Source organism: Epinephelus lanceolatus, chromosome 19, assembly GCF_041903045.1.
Source record: "Epinephelus lanceolatus isolate andai-2023 chromosome 19, ASM4190304v1, whole genome shotgun sequence".
In the NCBI taxonomy this organism is placed as follows: Eukaryota; Metazoa; Chordata; class Actinopteri; order Perciformes; family Serranidae; genus Epinephelus; species Epinephelus lanceolatus.
The window spans coordinates 22,556,532-22,577,127 of record NC_135752.1 but is presented as its reverse complement, the minus strand read 5'-3'; the positions used below and the strand labels follow the sequence as shown (position 1 = coordinate 22,577,127).

Sequence of the window (20,596 nt, the reverse complement as noted above, 5' to 3'; positions counted from 1 at the left end):
TTTTATTTTATCAGCTGTTTCCAAATATCCCACCCAAACCTCAGTCGTCTTCATCTCAGCCTCTCATACTCGAACTCGGATGTGATTCTAAACATTTCTTGAAATTAGATGGACGTCAGAAGTCAGTGCTACGCTACCAGGCACCAGCTATAGAGCAGCCAGGGTCACACATGATCAGATGACAATGACCCACACAATGGATTAGCTATAAAAGGACTGGGGGGAGAGATTAGGGGTGAATTGATGACGGTTGGCTGGCTGGTTGGCTGGCTGGCTGGCAGGCCTGGGAGATCTTGGGTCTGTTTCAATAAGGGACATAAAGAGCTGAAATTAACATGTACCATGATACCAAGCAGAGAGAATCCTCTTAGAGATTACATCCATAACATGTTACGCCTATGGAACTGTATGTAAAGGGGAGACAAAGAGCAGAGCGAGTGATAATTTTCTATTGTGGCAGATTATGGGGCATCCTATTCGGCTCTTTTCTCTTTCACTCTATTGTGTTTTGTTTTGTTATCTTCTTTTCTCTTTTACGTTACAGCTTTCTTAAAGTCACAAATGCAGTAAATCTTCTACTTTCTGTTTTTTCCCAGGAATTTTTTCACCTGGAATAAACTGGGCCCCCTTCAGTGTAACAGCTGCCAGGCCGCACTACTGCCTCCATCATGCAGGGGGTAGGCAGCAAGTCTTTCTGTAACATCTGTGTTGTGGCACACATACACACACACGTGTTGACAAAAGCACACGTTGATACAAAAACACACGCTTGCGCACATACGGACACACGCTCACACATGCGTGGGTACACACACGCGCACAGTCCATCTGTCTTTGTCTCCCTCCCACTGCCATCACCGTGGGTCTGTCTGCAAAACAATGTGTGATGCTTGGTGCAACACGCATGCTCAATACATACGGTGAATTTTCAGTAAAACATGAGACACACTGCAGATTTTTATGCACATTACAACACTACTAAAGTAGCTAAAGTGCACAGAGGGATGATGATCCAGGAAATGCGGACCAACAGAGATGTTCTGGTCTACATGAGGAGGAATCACTGAGCCTCAGGACTGCCAGTCATATAATCTGGACCAAGAACCAGGATGCTCATGACTGCAGTTGACTAGAAGAAGGAGGACTGTGAACTGTATAGAGGAGAGGGGTCAGCTTGCTTTGGCAGTGAAATGATGACCCCTAGTGTCTATTAGTGTACATTACAAGAGAGCTGCTCCTTCAGGACAAGGCTCTTTAACTTTTTATACTGATCAACTGTGGAGTAGATGGTGCTAAGTTTGGAACTCACTGATCATGTTCATTATCTTGATCTCTTCCTCGTGTAGCAAGAAATTTAAAAAGAAAGCTCCCTTGTGTGTTTATATAGCTTAGAGGTGCAGTGTAGCATCTAGCAGTGAGGTTGCAGAACTGAAACATCTCCATGTGCCAAGGGAGTAGGAGAACTACGGTGGCCAATGTGAGAGCACAACTTGTAGAAAAAACTCCCGTACACTGGCTAACTTGCAAAAATAATGATTTTGATAATGCAGACAAACCCTGATGAAGGTCTAGTCACAGAAACATGACTAGACTAAAATGAAAAGCATTCGTTTTGCAAGTTAGACAGTATACAGGAGATGTTTCTAGTTGTGTTCGCACCTGTTTGGAAATAGATGGCTGAATTATTCCTTTGTTCATCTTGAAAACACGAAGCATGAAAACATGAATGGCCCTATTTAGAGCCAGTGTTTGATTTGTCTGCTCTGGGCTACTGTAGAACAACAGAGCAGACTCCATGGGAGAGGACCCGCTTTGTATGCAGATATAAATGGCTCATTATAAGGTAAAGTAAACTCAATGATTGTTTTTTTTTTTCAGGCGACTATAAACTAATAAAAACACAGTTATGAATACTTTATACCATCTCTACCAATAGATGCCCCTTAATCCTACACACTGGACCTTTAAAGGGTAGCCTAGGTGTGGCAATATTTATTTCACTTTTTATTTTTTTATCAAAAAAATCCCATTAAAGCACCCAAACAACAATGTCATCAGTCGTGATACTTTCCCAGACTGTAACTCAGCCCTGTTTGTTCCTAATGAAGATTTCAGTTGTTAAAAAATAGGTTTAAAAAGACCAAATACTTTCAAAAGACCAAAAAAAGCTTTTATATTTTTTTGTTTTTACTCAAACAGGAGTTAATAGTGCTTTAACTGTGGACTAACTTCAGCCGCAGATGATGCTATAGAGAGTATTTGCATCAGTATATATGTATAAGCTGTGTTTGTAGGATGGACTCAGAACAAACGGCAGTGTCCATGTTCATTGTGATGCAGGAACATGTCATCCAGCAGTGTCAAAAATATCAATTTATATCGATTCTGAATATTTGAAATTGTTTCAATACTCATTTTCCGCAGTATTGATACACCAGTAGCAGCTGTGCTTTCTTGCTCTCTTATTGTGAATGTTTACTACAGTCATTCTGCTGTTCTCTACTAACCAAGTGAAGCAAAGTTGTTCTTGCACTTGAAATTTTAAAGTTAATGCCCACAGTTTTTTTTCCTGTGGCATTCAAAATGGTGTTGAATAAGTTATTGTATTTAAGCTAGAAATTCCAGTATTGTGACAATACTATCACCTGGTGCAACAGTGTAGGTTACTGATGTTTTTTAAAGTCTTTGTGTCTTTGTGTGTTGTGTCACCGAGTAATAAGCTGTATCAAGCTTTACTATATAGGTAACACTTAATTGTTGGTTTAGGCCTTTTTACTGGTTTTAATGGCTATAAACAACACAGACAAAACAATAGCAGCAAAATACATGTACCGGTATGCTTTTACTTCTGAACAAAACCAAACTCTTCGACACAAGCAATCATTTTATTTGAAAAAAGTGAATTGCTATGTACAGTATACGTAAAAAACAAAAAACATGAGATCGGTCCTGAAACATTTCTTGTCTTTTTGCTTTTCGCGTTCATCTCATACAGTCCTGTTGTAAAAAAAACAGGAGAATCCACACACTGTCAGAGCATTCCTGTACAGCATTCAACAACAGCGGACAAATAAAAACATATTACATCATCATCATCGTCATCACTTTTTCATCATCAGTGTTATCAGATACCAAACCTAAACCAGTAGGTTTGATATCTAATAACACTGATATCAAACATTGGTCTCAAAACACATAGAATAAATGTGTTTTCTTGTGTATGTGTGTGTGTATGTATTCCTGTTGTTTTTATTACAATTAATGATTCTGAGTTTTTTGCTGACTAAAGATCGCCCCCTGTTGGACCACAGTGGGAACTGGCACATGGCTCCTCTGTACAGGCTCAGACGAGAAAGCGAGACAATCAAACATCCATTTAAGAATCTCTGATATGCAACTCTCGGGTAGACGGATATTTGTAGAATTTTTTCTGCTTGATCGATATCTGATATGACTGTAGTTCATATGTAGATTATCAGTTTGGATAGAGTTAGGAAGAACAAAGGATTATACATGTCAGGGGGCAAAGAGGGAGTATTGTGAATAGGTGTTTCTCAGGGGTCTCAACCTTGGTTGAAATGATTGCATAGCTCTGAGAGTCGGCGAAAGCGCTCTCAGGCCCACGTGCTGCAAATACAGCGATGATTTAACACTAACAGTCAACCGAAATAAAAACCCATAGCAATAAAAGGATTAGCTCTACTACTGCGACACAAACTCAGAACATAGGACCAGAAGACATTCTCTGGTAGGGTTGTGGTCACCGTGTTTGGGAATTTTGTGTATCATTCATTGATTTTCAAACTGGAAAAAAAAGTTTGGTATCATTCAAGATCATTCAGGATTATCCAGACATGAAATATTTTCATCTGCATATTTCTCAAGTTGACATATTATGTTTAAATCAGTAGTTTAAAGCAACATTTGACTTGGTGCATGCATCAACCAGTTATTTCTGCAACTTTACAAACTGAAGCTGGAGTCGTACCAACATATGTTCATAAATGTTTATACACTAAGTGAAACATTGCTTAAACTAAATTTAAAGAGTACACATCCGCCTCTTTAGTGCCATTATTAGCAATATTTTGTGCACAAGACACACAATATCAAATGTGTTAGTCAAACAGCGACAACAGAGGGAAGCTGCTTTGTCCTCTTAACATTTTTAACAACTCACAAAGCCCTCGTGTTTAAGTTGCTGCATCACTTCTGCAAATGTTTCATTTCTGATACATTTATTAATGCATGCCTGATACATTTTTAATGGGACTCAATGGGACTGCTTGATACATATTTAATGAGGTTTTATGAATATGGTTCCTTCCGAATGAGCACTGACAGATCCTCATGAGTTTGGTGAAGCGATGTCCATGATGTTTAGATCGTCTTTGATCATGACAAATAAATAGACAAAAAAAAAAATACATGAAACATTAATGACTTACAAAAATGAAGGAATGTAAACACACATACACGCGCACACACACACACACACACACTCAATCACACATATGAACATCTATATATGAGCTATGCAAGTTATTGTTAGCATTTCTGCTACAGTGTGTGACAGCAGTTGTTTGCAACAAGAGAGAGTCTGTTGTTTTTGTTTTAAATTGGAGCAAAGCCAAACTCTGCAGCTCTGTTCGGCCCTCGGGACGCTCCGTACACATGTTACTGTTTGTACCAAGCAGAGGAGCTGGTCAGTCTCCTCCCCCGTCTTCTTTTCCACTTAGCTCGACTCTTCCCAGACGCCATTTAAATATTTTAGCGCTAAGTGAGGAAGTCCACAGGGAGGAACAGAAAGAAGTCCACAGTGAGTGCAACACGTTTTACAAGTGAGACCCTCTTCTTTCTATTGCTCACTCCACATGCTCCGTTAGCTGCCTCTTCATTCACTCTCCACCCTCCCAAGTGTTCATGCTGGACTCTTCCACATCATCCTCTGCGATGCAAAATAAGACCATACCACAATGAGTGGTGAGTGCAGATGGGGGTGTTTTGGCGACGGTGGGTGTCGGGGCAGATGCTATAGCTCGCTGTGGCGCACAGGAGGCTCTAGCTTGTGTGACAGAGCTGTGAGGACCTTGTCGAACTTCTCGTAACGCTCTGATTGGCTGCCCTCAGAGCCGCGGCTGCCCCATAGGAGACGCATCTGAAATTCTGTCTGGAAGATCTCGCGGATTTCTGCCCGCTCCTGGAATCCTGGAGAGAAAAGAGGATGTTAGTATTTGTAGATAATATTGTGTTCATGATGATCATGGTTAAAACAATGACATAACCATAACTCAGGACTTACATCAACACTCTTCTCCCTATATATCACCACTTCAGGTCAAAGTATAACAATTAAGCCAGTTCTATTTACTGATGAAGACCATGAGAAAAGGTTAAAAGCTCTTAAAAGTGGACCTTTAAGAGAATATTCTGTCACAGGAACAGTTCCCAAAATCAAGAATGATATCTGAAATACCCCTTTCTATGCTACAGATAAACTTAAGTTAGTTTTTGAACGTTAACATTTTGAGCTGAACCAATTTTAACAACTGTATGAAGTGAGCATCTCAACTTTGGCTCAGAAATGTTGATGAGGGGAGCAGACTGAGGTCAGGCTGGTCGATGGCGAGATATAACGAGAAACAGAGATGTGAGCTGATAGCTATTGACACACTGTTCAATAAAACAGTAATGGCCTCCAAGTGAGAACCATTGGGGAGGTATTAGGGATCAATACAGTTAACACAGTAACCACACACACACAGGATCACTACATCAAATCAGTGATACTGGACACACTCAATATTATTAACAACGATGCATTAACAGTATGAGATGTAACACAATGCCATCTGTGCCACAGAAGCATCAGAGGCTGTGGTAAGAAAATGCCTTATTCTCATCATTTCTGTCAGTTGGTATGGATAAATGATTAACACACTGACTGTATTAATGAGCTTAAACCAAACAACATTAGGGATAAAGGGATGGTGCTTTTTCTACAGCCATGCTCACACTTACTGTGCTTTAAATAAAATGCTAACATTAGTATACCAACACAATGACAAGACTAATATGCAGTCTAAGATGCTGTCCAAGTTACGTGTCATCTTTGACAATGTCTCCCACCCACTGCATGAAGTGCTGGTCGAGCTCAGGAGTGCACTCAGTGCACGACTCATTGCTCTGAGATGCACCACGGGAAGTCATTCTTGCCTGTGGCCATCAGCTCCTCCTTCACTCAGAGTGTCAGACAGTCTGAGTCAATAGACTGGCCCTTGGACTTACCGGTCGGCAGCCATAACCCCATAGATTATTTATTATTTATAATTTCAACTGTGCAATGCAGACTTCACTATACAATATGATGCACTGACTCAACTGTACTGTATATGTGCAGTACTTCACCTGTGCAATAATTCAACCGTGCAATCGTGCAATAATTCATTTGCACTCTCTTAGTTACTATATTCTTGCATTTATACTTAACACACTTTGTAATACAATGCACATATTTGTATCTTAACCACAGGGATTAATAATGTATTTCTTACCTTATCTGATGCTAAGCAGGTAAACAGTAATGTTTACTATACGGACCAATTGCCTGACCGACCAACAGACCATCAAACCAAAGATGCCATACATAGAGCAAAGCCGCTACCATGGCTAAAAACATCCCAGATGCTGTAGCGCCTGTTTCAACAAACTAAAGTTCTAGACCGCTTAGTCTGTGAGTTGTTGCAGTTTTGACTCGTGTTTCTGGTTCTTCTCTTAAACCTTTGAACCCTGAGCGAATTGATGCAATTTCTTTCAAAAACATGGAAAAAAGGCTATCAGCAAACTTGGTAAAAAATTACCACAAACTGCAAAAAAAAATTATAGATTAAAATTAGGAAAAACCTATATTACAATTATTATTATTACTACATTTCAAAATTATGTTACAGAATTAAAAAAAAATTAAACACTCTTTCCAGTTCATTTCCTTGTTTGTTTGTTTTCAACATTCTTTCTTTCTTCTTTTTTCCCCCCACTAATTTTCTTGCTAATTTTTGGGGGTAATTTCTTCTTTCGTTGCTCAGTGCCTTCTTCCCATGTTTTAAAAAGAAATCAAGCAAATTTGCTCAGGTTTCAAAGGGTTAAGATCCACAGTACTCACACGAGGCAGGGAAAAGGTTCATTGAGAACCCAAAAAAGGAAAAACAAAACAGCAAGCAAGTCCTTCCAAAATTACATCTCATACAGTCCACTACCAACTCACTGTCTTATTTCTATATATTATTATCGTATTCCCGTTACTACACTTCAACAAGGCATAAAATGGTCCAAGACTTATTACAATCCAAATAAACACTAACTTCACGTCGTCTTTACACACGACGTTGTCCACAATTCCTACTGTCAAGCGCACTAAACTGCCTTACAGCACCATACCTGGCGTAACATATACAGAAACATTTGTGTAAACTTAAATATCACCAGAACGTTTATGATACGTCATATCAACACAGAAATTCTTACAAAATATTAATAAGATGCTTCCTCATTAAATGCTTCCAAAGACTATCCTCGGCCTTACCCTGCAGTTTGGTCTCAGCGTTGGTTCTATAGATCCCCCCGTGATGTGCGATGGTTCGGGCTGCCTCTAGGTGGTACATGACCACGTCTACTCCAACTTCTGCACTCTCCCAGGGCTCCAGCGTGTCCCCGATAACCATGCCCCGCTCCAGTAAGGAAAGGACGGGAATGATGTGGGGTAGGGAGGTGTTGGAAAGGGCATTCGACTCTGTAAGCAAGGGGTGATTTTTCAGTTTTGAGTTGTTAATATATACCCACACGTGCACATGACTGTAGAAAACATGCAAACACGTACCAACTATGTGAACTCACCTTTGCCGTCGTTCATATTCTTCATGAAAGGTTTGAGTTTCTTCTCATATAGAATGGCGCCCTCTGTGTGTCTCTGGCGTAATGTCACCCACGTCTGTTCCAGCCGGGAAATCTGAAACAGTGAATTTAATAACAAGAAACTGAAGAATTCATTCAAGAAAAACAAATCATGACAGCCTTAAGAATTTTTGTTCTAATGACTGTGACTTTAATCTGTATCTCTCATACCTGTGGCAGCTCCAGGGCTCTCATCACAGCAGCAAAGCCAAACATGTTCCCCAGGTTGCTTTTCAACTCTGCTGCCAATTGGATGGTCTTGTGCAGCAGCGCCGCCCTCTCCTCTGTGCTTCCCGTACAGCCTAGCAGGTCCACTGCCATCATGATAGACATGGTGTAGAACCTGAGAAAAAGAGAACGAGCTGTTCAATAAAACGCGTCAATAAAAGTTAATTACTGCTGCTGATAGGGAGGCAGAAGATGTCGAGTCAAAGCCTATTTTTGAAAACCACTCTGGATATTCACATTGTGGCAGACTGTAGTGTGTTACAAGATAAGAACAGAGGAGGGGAGAAAAGAGAAGAGAAGAGACGGAGGAGAAGAACAGAAGAGCACAGATAATCAATACCTGAATTAATGAAGGGGGTTAGTGAGTGATCTATAAAGTAAGATAGTGGGGGGGGGGGGGGGGGGGGGGGGAGCGTGTTTGTACCTCTCCAGTAAGTCAAGCCTTAGCTGGTGTCCATGCGGTAATGTCAGTAACTCCAACCCTGAGGATACTCCCATCATCCTTTGCATGTCTGGGGTTACGCCTAATATTCGAGCCACCTGTCCAAGAGGTGAAAATATGATTAGTCGTATGTGTGTGTGCCTGCAACTGCATTATATTTGTGTGTGTGTATGTGTGTGCATACCGTGCAGTCTGCCATGGTGATGTGTTTAGCCGTGGTCCTTGCATCCACCTCAGCCAGCAGCTCTTTGACTCTCTTCAGCACTGACATCTCCAGAGGCTTATTCTCAGCTGGCAGAAGGCAAGACTCGTACCTGCACAAGAGTGATTACACCGCATTAAAAAATACTGAACTGGGACAGAGACATGAGCACAGGCAAGGACTCAAAGTGTGTTGTAGAGAGAAATAGGTTTCAACAGAGTGTTTGGTAACATGGTAGGCTCATACAGTGGTCCAGTTTTTTGGTTCAAAGAAAATGCATAGTTTATGACTTTAATAATACCATTTCCCACCAAAATTAGTGTGTATATGCAGGTTTTTTAAATGAGGGAAAAACCACTAAAAATAGCCGATTGACTCTGGCAACAGACAGATATGTTATGATCCTGGTCTTTGCTTATCTTGTGGACTTTGTTTTGGGGTTTTCTAGTTGTATTTGTTTTCTTCCTTCTTTCGTTATTCATAAATGTTTAATCTGTTTCCTGTTATTTTGTAGATCTCTCCTCATGTGTCATGTCTGTCTTCCTTCAGTCTCATTAGTCCTTCCCCTGTTCCCAGGGTCTTCCCTTCAGACCTGTTCTGTATTAGTCTTGTCTGCTCCACCCTAGTGTTCCCCACCACACCCTTGTTGTAAGCCAATCCCCATTTCCCTCCTTTTGCTCATGTCTTCCTGCTCCAGCTGCGTGTCATTCTTGTGATTCGTTTTCTGTGTACATGTACATGTGTGTTACCCTTTGTTCCTTGTCCCCGTTTCGTTTTGGAGTTTCACTCACCTGCCCGTTTTGGATGTTTTTTATTAGCTTTATTAAAGCTCCTCCTTTGTTCTAAATCAACTTGCCGACTGCTCTGCATTTGGGTCCCTCCCTGGACTGTGGGTATGCCTTTTAGGCTTGGGCAGTGTCATGGTATTATGGTATACCAGGGTATTTAGAAATTCGATGGTATGATTTTGAATACTGTAAAAAAATATATATATAGTTGCTACTTTTTCCTTTAACACTCATGTGAAGACACTGCATGAGGATATATTGTATTTAGTGGACATCACTTGCCACCAGAGGGCAGTCTCTACTGGTGGGACAAGCAGCTAAGCTGATAAACATGGTGACTGAAAAGGGTGGGGATAATGTTACAGGACTGTAAACACCCAGCTAGCAACAACAAAGAGAGAACGTGGGGATTAACAGCACATTTTCTCATCTAACTCAGAGAATTAAGGGTTTGTTTCAACCAAACCAGAGTTGATGATTGTTAGAACAGTAGACTAGCTAACTAGACAGAGTAACTAAGATGGTTTTGGTGAGCTTTATTTTGTTTCGGTTGAGCTTGAATAAAGTGTGTTTTACTGAGTTTAACGGGGAAATTGACCTAGTCTTAGTTTGGTAAAGAGAGAAACTTGAATTTAGAAGGTGTACCGTGTTTGATGAGGAAAATAGGTATATGAACATAACATTTATTGACATTTTGTGAGTTTATGTTGTTTATTTATTAGACTGAAAGAGGCTCGCTGGTCTGGGGGTGTGGGGTGGTAGGTAGTGTCATACACAATACCCTCATATACCATGTGCCCTGGTGAAATTTCAGTAAGGTATTAAAACACAGATACTGCCGAAGCCTTATGCCTTTTTGGGTTTTTTTCCATTGTGTCACCTATGACATCATGAAAGCGCAAGAAAACAGGGTTAGTAAACAGTAGAAAGCAGCACAGAGACCAGTGAAAATGTTACAGTGAGGGAAGGGGAAAAATTTAACATGTCCACCCAGTATCATGAGTCCATCACTGCCTATTAGAGCTGGAGTTGACTACTGCATTATTATTTTTCCTGGTGATAAATGCTGATTGTAACCTTTCCCACTAAAACAAAAGCCAGATGTTAGTTGATTTTTTGTCCAGTAGGAAAAAGGCTTAGTTGATCATTCAGCAAAAGGGGCCAAGTTACTGACAAATGACACTCAACACTAGTTCTAACATTAGTGTCACTGTGTCCTAATCATGCTGCATTCTCTTTAACCAGCCAGCCACTCTCTAGCTCCCACTGGTGCCTCAATCATAAGTAGTTTTTACTGCCTTAACTGCCAATTTCCTCAGTAGTGTTAACACTGACAATAATCCCCCTGCACCGAAATTTCACAGGGGACCCTTAGATGTCCAAAGCTGCTGCCTGCTCCATCGCTGCTGCCAACTCAGTGTACCTGACCGTTTTCCTTTTACAAGCCTCATCTGTCCTCCCATGGCACCGTAAGCCCAATAAAATACAGTATCTGCTGTGCCTCTGACCACAGCACAAAGTCTGCCCTCGGGCTATTTCCCACAGGATTATCAGCTGTTTACTCAAGTCTATTTTCCAGTCTCTGCTCACTGATAGCCGTGCTGCAGTACCTGGTCTCATTCCACTGTTCCTGGCCTCTTTGACGAAATGTCAGCAGGTGTATTGACCTTTGAACATACCAACTTAAATTAATCCTGCAGGAATGATGAGATCTAACTGTGTCTGCTATATTGGTTTCTTCCCGGCTCACTTCAGCAGTTGTCTTCATCGACAATTAAAGGGAAGTCTTTTCAGTTTTTACTGACTCAGCCGAAATCAAGTAACTTGACATACAAGAAGAAGACGTCGGGACACATTTCGGTACCTTCTCTTTGTTCGTGGTAGGACTCACTCACTAAACTCCAAGAGCTGTTTGTGTTGTGAGTCCTTTTGATAAAGTACTTTTTATCATGTTAAAAGAGAGGCTAACTCTGCTTTGGAAATACCCCAAAATGCAAGTTTGGAAGTCTAATCCTGTGTGTCTCGTACCTGGATGGCCTGAACGAGGACGCTGTCTCCACCTGTGGGGCAGTAAACATCCCCTCTCCATCCTCCCTCGCTCCGTCCTCCCTCCCTTCTTCCACTCGCAATCGCTCCACGTAGCCCTTAGTTGGGGGTTTAGGGGGCCCAGCGGGGCAAGGTCTGAGGTCGCAGTAGCTCCCTGCTGTTTCCGAGGAATGTGATTGGTAGCTGGGGTGATGGGCGGGCGTGGAGTGTGCCGAGTGAGATGTGTGCGCGGGATGCTCTGGAGGGTTGTTATCGGCTGAGGGGCTGAGCTGAGGGTCGCTGGAACGCCGCATCACAGCAGGGGAGGGTGGGACGACAGCCAGGACCCGCCCGCCTGAGTGGGCCCTCTGCCTGGTGACTGAAGAAAGACAGAAGAGTCTTAAAATCACTTACGCAGATTGTGAATGTGCAGGGGAGAGCTTATATTTCTTATTCATGCGTCTCAGTGTGTGTGTCTCTGGCACTTACTAGCACTGTATGCAGGAGACAGTGGTGTTTCCCCAACAGGTGACAAGGGGCAGCGGTACTCCTGAATCTGGTCCATGCTCATCGCACAGTTCCGCATTGCGTCTTTATGGTGGTGGATTGTTGACGGGCTGCCGACACAGCATTTTTAGGGTGTTAAAAATCTTTGGGTATGGATTTAAAAGCTGACAAGTCGCTGAGGGGAACCTCACAAAGCGGTGCAGTTTAGGGTGTCACATTCAGCAGTTTCAGATGACAGGAATGGTGTCGTTACAGATGCAAATGCTAATTATTCTAGGGTGAGAGACGAGGGAAAGTTTAGTCGGTGCAACCTTAAAGACAGTTCATCTACACTGATACTCTCGTGTTATTTATGAATTTAAACCATGTTTAGGGCTTTAAAGCAGGAGCAGAGAATGTAGTACAGGGTGGGAAAAGATTAATTGCAAATAATAAATAATTAAAAGGACAGTTAACCCCAAATCTTCCTCTGCTGAGCTCTAACCTTAGCTAGCTCAGTGGTACCAGATGAGCTAGTTCAACACTCGACAACTCACACCAAACCAACCAATCCAAGAAGAATGTATGTTTGATTTTGGGGTGGACTGTCCCTTTAACTAATGTTTAAAGTGCATTATCACTGTTTTAAGTGCATTAACACTGGGAAATGTTTTCATCAATCATGCCTTAATCTGTTTTTTCCACACATCTTTGCTTTCTAAAGCCCAGCGGGCCATTAGTATTGGTTTTATCCCATGCTTTAAAAGCTTGCTCAACTCCGTTCCATACTCCCTATGAGACTTAAATTTATTTCCACTGTACACCACATATTTGTCTGCTCCTTCTTTGTAAATTCAAGTTTCAAACACCCTTGTTCTGCTTGAAACTTGACGGATCCAGTGAAGAAGTGGCCAAGTGAACGATTTATTTTGCAACTCCACTCTGAGGACAGGACGTGATGCTCATTAGGGGTGGTGCTGTCAAAGCAATGGTGTCTGTGAAGTGAGGGGACTGCGGGAATGTGGGAGGAAGGTGCACTAGTTTAGTGCTCAAACACAACACTAGTGTCACACACACACACACACACACACACACATACACACACACACAACCTGCAGTTGGGCACAGGCTCCGGCTCTGGTTCTGGTGGTGCCACTGGTGTCCTAACTGGACTGGGACTGTCTGAGTCACTGATTGTGTATATAACATAAAGCAAGAATGGAAGAATAAAATATGTTGAAGACTGCGAAGAAGATCTGTGAAGAGTTTCATTCATGGCTGCTCAGCTGTTGCATCTCATCCACTAAATGACACAAACTCTTTTTTTTCTCCTGGCTCACCTGTGAGGTATCATCTTCTCAGTCGTCAGCCCATCGGTCATGGTGACGCTCCGCCTCTTGATGTATGCTCCCCTCTGACTGGATGGTGAGTAGGCGGAGCCTTGCTTGCTGGTGGCCAGAGCAAAGGTGGCCTCCAGGTAGCGCAGAGGAAGAGTCCTGCTGACCGGACAGTAGATGTGGACACCGCTGGACTGGGAGACAGGTTTGCGCTGGCCCACGTAAAACCGCACAAGCTCCTGGACCGAGTCAAAGCTGTCGGACTCCAACATATACTGTACCTGAAGATGATGAGACGAGAGAATTAAATATAGCATCTTTGGGTTTTTGTAATTATTTTTCACCATGAGCATGTTAAAGGGAAGAAACCGGAGCATCTAATATATCATCTAGGAAGCAGAGACGACTCTCTGTTTTGTAACTGCAGATTTATTTGAGTGGGGAGCACAAAATGCTACTGTTCATCTAAAATTAGAATTAAAAAATATATATATATATATTTCTACAGTGCTTAAAACCAATAATGGCTTTGCGCAGAGAAAATGAAACTGAAATCAAGATTTGGAGGCTCACACAGAGGCATGAGATTCGCAGCTGGTCAACGAGGCACACCTGCACCAAATTAGCCTGCCTCTGTAACTACTTCCATCATTAGAGGCAACAATAGGCCTCTTCAAATGGAGGATGGATCTTGACTTGCCAGGTGTGAGTAATTACGCCAAAAATGCACCACACTCAGGTATGGTGCTGCTCTGAAGTGAGATGAGAAGAAGAGGCTATGAGCAACACTGTCATGTCAATAAAGGCCGGTAAAGATGGTCTCAATACACAGGACAGGTCCGACACAGGTGTGACTAACAACATTAATATGGCCGTTCTAATGCCAGGGCTCTGGTGTTATGTATGCTGAGCACTGGCTGAGGCACCTTAATGGAACAGAGCCATCATTAATGTTATTAGTTACACCTGTGCTCTCCCTGCTCCCACACAGTAATGGACTGAGTGACTTTCTGAGTGATGACAGTTTGATTGTTTGATCCTTTGGCATTAAATAAAGCCAAGAGAAAAGACAACAACAACAGTAGATTCATCTTCCCTTCAATGTGCTCAGTGTCTTGTCTGCAGAATATAAAGTAAATGCAACAAGGTAAAAGACATCACATAAGAAGTGATGAGTGCTGAAAAGACAGTAAAAGCTTTAAAGCTAAGTTCAGGCATAGTCCACAATGACACAGGTATTTTTTGTAAACAGGATTTTCCCTCCTTCATTCTCTAAAAAAACCCCTGTCCACACACACTGTTATTACAAATATCTCTCACCAAATAAAAGCGCAAAAACACAAGTGGAGTCAAAAGCATGCAAAACCAACAGGCAGGCTGTTACCCTAGAGCAATGGTTTTCAAACGTTTTTGTGCCCAAGGTACACCAAAGGACAAGCCAAAATCTCAAGGCACAATAGCTTCTATAATGTGTGTTATCACTCGTTACAACATAAGACAATAAAAATAAGGAAAAAATAAGATAGCAGCAGCAGCCTTAAAAAATATCTGTTATGGGTAGGCTACCTAGAGCAATGACCTCTGTAGTGCATTCTGACACCTCTGTTCCTCAACATGCTGGTAGAATAACTGCACATATATGTGTAAACATGTAAAAAGTACTGTTAGCAAGGTTAAAGCTGCACTAATTTTATGACGTCCACTATTGCACAAAATGTCACCTCATTTGTGACACCTCAAGGAGGAGATAACGATGCACAATCTGATGTTACAAGCCAAAAACTCCTTTTATCAGTCCACTCCTCAACACTGAAAATAGAGTTTCTGAAAATCTTCATCCTGAAGTTTTACAGAAGGTTTGTTTATTAACGGACCTAAAATGCATTTTGCAAACGCCAAAACGCAAAAAGCTACTTTTTGCAAAAATACCTGTGTCCATGTGGACAAGGCCTTATAACCAAAAGTGATGTCATCATTATCTTGCATAAAGCTTGACGCCTCTGCAACTTGCCACAGCATTTGGTCTTGCACCTCTGAATTTTTGTAACCAGGCCCCTGCTGGGCTTTTCAGACATAACTGACACAACTACTGATGAAAGCAAGCAACTTTTAAATATATTTCTGTCTCAGGTTTTAAGACAAATGTTACAAATTCATTTTCAAATACTGAAAAAACCAGGAGACCTTAAAAATCTACATTTGAGTAAATCTTTTGCTAGCAGATTAAAACTGTTTACAAGATATTAACCTTTGTGTCATCAAACATTTCTTGCTTCAAATATTTGACTCCTTTCCTTACACGGATACTATTAAGGCAATTAAGTATGTCTACAAGTATCTGATTTGAAATATGAATTTAGAGTTATTTACAATTCCTTCTCAGAATCGAAGGGTTGCATATTTGGTCTTTCATTTTTGGTCTTGTTTGTAACACTCATTGACTTCTTACTTCCTCACAAAATACTTAGTTTGTACGCACCCTGGCATTTCAGAGAATACTACAACTAATAACACATTGGCCATAAATGCCTTTGTGCGTGCTTGTAGCTTGAGCACCATGGAGTATAGACAGGGCTTAATACGTACCTTGGTCTCACTGGATTTGACCAGGACTTTGCTGATCTTGAAGTGCAGCACCTCATTATCCCATCGACAGGTCAGAACGTAGTCACCCACACTGGTCAGAGAGTCACGCACCAGGAAGTCTCCATTACGCACAACCAGAGTCTCTGACACCTAGACAGAGAGAAATGTGTATATGGTTTTAAGTTGGTTAAACAACACAAAAGGCTCCACTCTTAAAAAGCTGGAAGCAAACTTGGCTCATCGAGCTACAGCATGTGTGTGAATATTTTCTTTCTGTCACTTTGTTGAATAATTGAATTTAGAGGATTATTTATAAAAAACGCCCGAGGACAGTTTGTGTTTCTGAACAAACACGACTCTCTCGCTCACTGCCAAACTGTCTCTGCTGTTTGAATTGGCAATGATGGATAAAATGCCAGCATCGATGGCCGCTACTACTTTCCGAGGATGCGTTTTGTCAAGTTCAGCACTATTGTAAAGATGAGAGTTATTTTAAATTTATTGACAAAGCAAGCAATCCAGAGAAAGCAATCTCCCATTCATGGTCAATGTAGCAGCTTCAGGGCTGTACGTCTTGCTGATCCCAAACACTGCAAATGTGTCTCTGGTGTCTTTGAGAAGAGATCGCAAATATTGATCTAGCACTCGCGCAGGAAACGAGAAACATGTTTCCAGCTGTGCAGAATTCCCTTTTAAAACTACCTGCAAAGAGACTGCTGATGAAGGCTGGAGGTGTGAAGCTTTAAATTCTCTCAACACAGGAAACAAGGCATGAAATATGCAATGCAACACAGCACAAGGTAAACAGTGCTTCACAGACCAGCAGGAGGCAGTATATACACAGATCAAAGGCTCAGAGTGCAGGATGCTCTTATCTCTCCCATTACTAAACATCATTGTGTTGTGGTGTTTTTTTTAGCTTTTATATCTGATTTCTCGCTGCATTTAAGAAGATATGTTTTACACTGACAGTTTGGAGCAAGATATATAAAGTAATATGACTAAAAGGAGAGCAACATACACTCATGACTTGTGCACATGCTGGAAGTCTTCACTTTAAAAGGGAAGAACAGAAGAAAACAAGGAGGAAGTAAGGATATGAAGTACAGTGCTCGCTGCACACAGGGTGTGTGTGAGGTGTAGTCACTAAGTATTGTTTTGGTTACCGGGGGACTCAGGGTTTCCCCGAGTTTCCACTGGGGCACAAGCATGAATAAATGAATATTTTATGTAAATTAAAAGAGGAAAGACTCACAGATGGCTGATTTGAATCTGTGTCTGTGTTTACGTGTGTGTATGTGTGTGTGTGAGAGAGAGAGAGAGAGACAGAGAACAGAGGTTGATCGAGAGACAGAGGCAGCGTCTATGAACGAGGACCCTCCACATGTGCATGCAGTGTGTGTGTTGTGTGTGTGTGTAGTAAGCGTGTGGGCGGGTGCAAGTCTGTTGTTGTGTGTCTCTGTGTATCTGCGTGTCAGTCACCAGCTGTGAAACTCAATTGCGTACATCAGCAACACACACAGCTGTCTGTTTGGCAGAGTTTCCCCTCCTTCTGAACGCTGAAGCAATTTTCGACTGAGCTGTGACAGATGATGGGATTCAGTAATCAGTGTCATTCTGTGTGTAAAGCGCTTAAACTGTGCTTTCAAAGCCAGAGACTTTGGCCAAGTAATCGCTCAACTAACACTACTGGTTGTCAACCACATCAACCCACACAGATATACTATTGTGTTTGTATTTTTATCTCGTTTAATTCTGGCTTTTTAAAATATATCATGGGATGTGTGGAGGAAGCAAACCACAGCAGCAAAACATCTTTTTCAGACTGTATTTATTTATAATTTATTCCACTGCCACAGGCTACACAGACTGACAGACTGTGATGTGAAGTTTAACTAAAGTCTTTTATTCATATCTTCTTCATAACTAAAGGTTTGAAAACTGATCATTGATTAGTGATAAATTATGTTTTGGTTAATAATGGAAGTTTAGTGTGTTAGCTGAAACACATCAGACCAGAGGTGGGACGAAGTCATTGTTTTGCAAGTCACAAGTGAGTCTCAAGTTGCACCCAAGTCCCAAGTCATGTCCCACTTTGAGTTTTGAGTCCTACACAAGTCATGATGCACTCTTTGCCAAATTTGATGCTGTTTTATAAACAGATTAACACAGAAAATCTACAAAACTCATGAACGCTTTTTAAAATTTGAAGTTATATGTTGGAAAAAAAGTTTGTTGGAAGTTGCTGCATCTGCATGTCTGTAATTTTCAAAATAGTTTTTGTACGCGTATGAGATTATCTTTGATATGTTTTTGTCCTATTTGTACTTAATTGGATGCCGCTGGATCGGTTTAAACAAAGTGGATCATTGGAATTCAATGCTGACTTGCTGGGAATGAATAGAGTTAATGTTAGTTGATTCAGGACATGAAGAGATATAAATAAACACGTTTTTTAATCTTTGAGTTTGGGGGAAGATACCAATTGTTTTCAAATCAAAAGGCTCTTGTCCAAGTGAAGTCACGGGTCATTAGTGTTAACCAAGTCAAGTCGCAAGTCTTTTTTTGATTTTGTCAAGTCTCAAGTCATCAGATTTGTAAGTAAGTGAAGTGTATTTGCAAAGCTCTTTTCGCAGACATATATACACACAAGGACATTTACAACACACAACAAAGAAATCATAGCAGATAAAAGGACCACTCGAGCCCTGTATTTAAAAGTGCAAAACTAAGAGCACAGTGCGAAACGCAAAACACAATACACATCAAGAATACACAATATATATATATATATATCTATTTAACCAAAATGCCTGTCTAAACAGGTATGTCCTTAGCTGGCTTTTAAAAGAAACCACAGAGTCAGCAAACCACAAGGGTGTGGGCAGAGCAGTCCATAATTTAGGTGCTTGATCACCACGGATCTTAAGACGGTGCCAGGGACAGACAAATTTGAGTCCAAAGCCTGTGACTTGAGTCCACAGCTCTGCATTAGACTATGTGATTTAGACAATGTAAAAGTGGGACTATTCCCCTGGAGTCCATGGTGATCTTATTAAGTGTGTTGTTTTGTTTGACCAACAATCCAAAACCCAAATAAATTCCATTTATAATGATGTGACAAAACCGAAAGTGGTGAATTCTGTCATGTGAGAATCAGAGGATGAATGAGCTTTTCCTTGAAAAATGAGATAGCTGCTGATTCATTTTGTGTCAATCAACTAATCCATTAATTGTCTAATAATTTTAGCTCTAATATACTTCGTTCGTGAGGGCTGCAAGCATGTGTACTGTATATATATGTGTGTACCAGTGTATGTGCTGGGACATACTGTAAACAGGCAGTGCGTTACCTCGCAGATACACTGCGTTAGATGTGGTATCTGTGCATCCATCTATTCTCCAACACCTATTCAGGACTCGCAGTGTCACGACTCTCTCTATACTCTGCTGTGCATGTATACAGATTCCACAGTGGACCTCACAGTTTGTTTACCTCTCTGGGTATGTGTCCATGGTACCAGCCATGGCTCCTGATGTCAGCAGCGCTCAGTTTCAGCTCCTCCTCCAGCTCCTTACGAAGTTTCTCGGGGGGAGACTCCAGCAGGTACTTCTCCTTGGAGAACTGCGTGGAACAAACACAAAAGACATGAGTGGGAGGAAGTTTACACATGGGACTCCTCACATGAAGCTCATAAAGCCTATTCACATGGAAATGAGCCACAGATTAGCCTCTATATAACTTTTATTTGTTCAGGTAAATCCCAGAGAGATTTGGATCTAATTTCCAAGAGCGACGAAGGTACATACATTTATTTATACGCGCATCATTTTCAATTTACAATACAGACAGGTGATGAAAAATACTTCAGTTCAGACCATGAAAAAAAAAATCTTGCAGTATAGTAACACTGTAACATGGGCGTATGCTTCCGAGCTACAGCAGACCGTAGAGCGCACACACAGACATGCACAAAACGCACACACACCTGTGTTACAGAAGGTGACACTGCAGGGAAGCAACAGTGTGTGCTGTCTGCCACAAGCATGCGCACACATACTCAAGCACACACACACACACACACACACACACACACACACAAAAGAAAGAAACAATCCAATCGACCCTGACCTGATTACTAAGAGGGAGAAATCATCATGAGTACGCTCTCATTGTTCTCATGTATAGTGGAGACCTAACTTCAGTTTTTTCGAGTGTGGTCACCCAGGATGGCTTATAATCATGCCAAATACACACGCTCACAAACACACACACACACACACACACACACACACACACAAACAAACAGATCAGATTTTAGATTTCAAAGCTTCGTATTTCTGTTTGCACTGAGAACAGCGCTTGGGTGAAATCTGGGTTGTAAAACATGAAAATAAAGAAAAAATGAATATTTTTATGGTTATTTAAATACAAATACTCCTCAACTGTGTGTGTCTGAGATAATTAATGTGTATATGCAGGTTCTTTAAACGCAGGAAAAGCCGTTAAAAAGGTGAGAGACTGTTTTCCCATTGCCAGAAGACCAGTATG

General features: G+C 41.3%; 1 protein-coding gene across 2 annotated transcripts in view; it reads right to left on the bottom strand.

Moving 5' to 3' along the window:
• Positions 1–2,866: 2,866 nt before the first annotated feature.
• sh2d3ca (SH2 domain containing 3Ca) overlaps positions 2,867–20,596 on the bottom strand; it is a 74,712-nt gene continuing 56,982 nt past the window's right edge. For both annotated transcript variants that reach the window (XM_078161913.1, XM_078161914.1), the window contains 11 exons: positions 19,541–19,669; positions 16,045–16,194; positions 13,462–13,739; positions 12,125–12,252; positions 11,639–12,014; positions 8,805–8,934; positions 8,603–8,718; positions 8,122–8,293; positions 7,894–8,005; positions 7,583–7,789; positions 2,867–5,208 (listed from right to left, as the gene is read on the bottom strand). In XM_078161913.1, the coding sequence (XP_078018039.1) occupies positions 5,033–5,208; positions 7,583–7,789; positions 7,894–8,005; positions 8,122–8,293; positions 8,603–8,718; positions 8,805–8,934; positions 11,639–12,014; positions 12,125–12,252; positions 13,462–13,739; positions 16,045–16,194; positions 19,541–19,669 (1,974 nt within the window). In that variant the 3' untranslated portion in view covers positions 2,867–5,032. The remainder of the gene's footprint in view (positions 5,209–7,582; positions 7,790–7,893; positions 8,006–8,121; positions 8,294–8,602; positions 8,719–8,804; positions 8,935–11,638; positions 12,015–12,124; positions 12,253–13,461; positions 13,740–16,044; positions 16,195–19,540; positions 19,670–20,596) is intronic.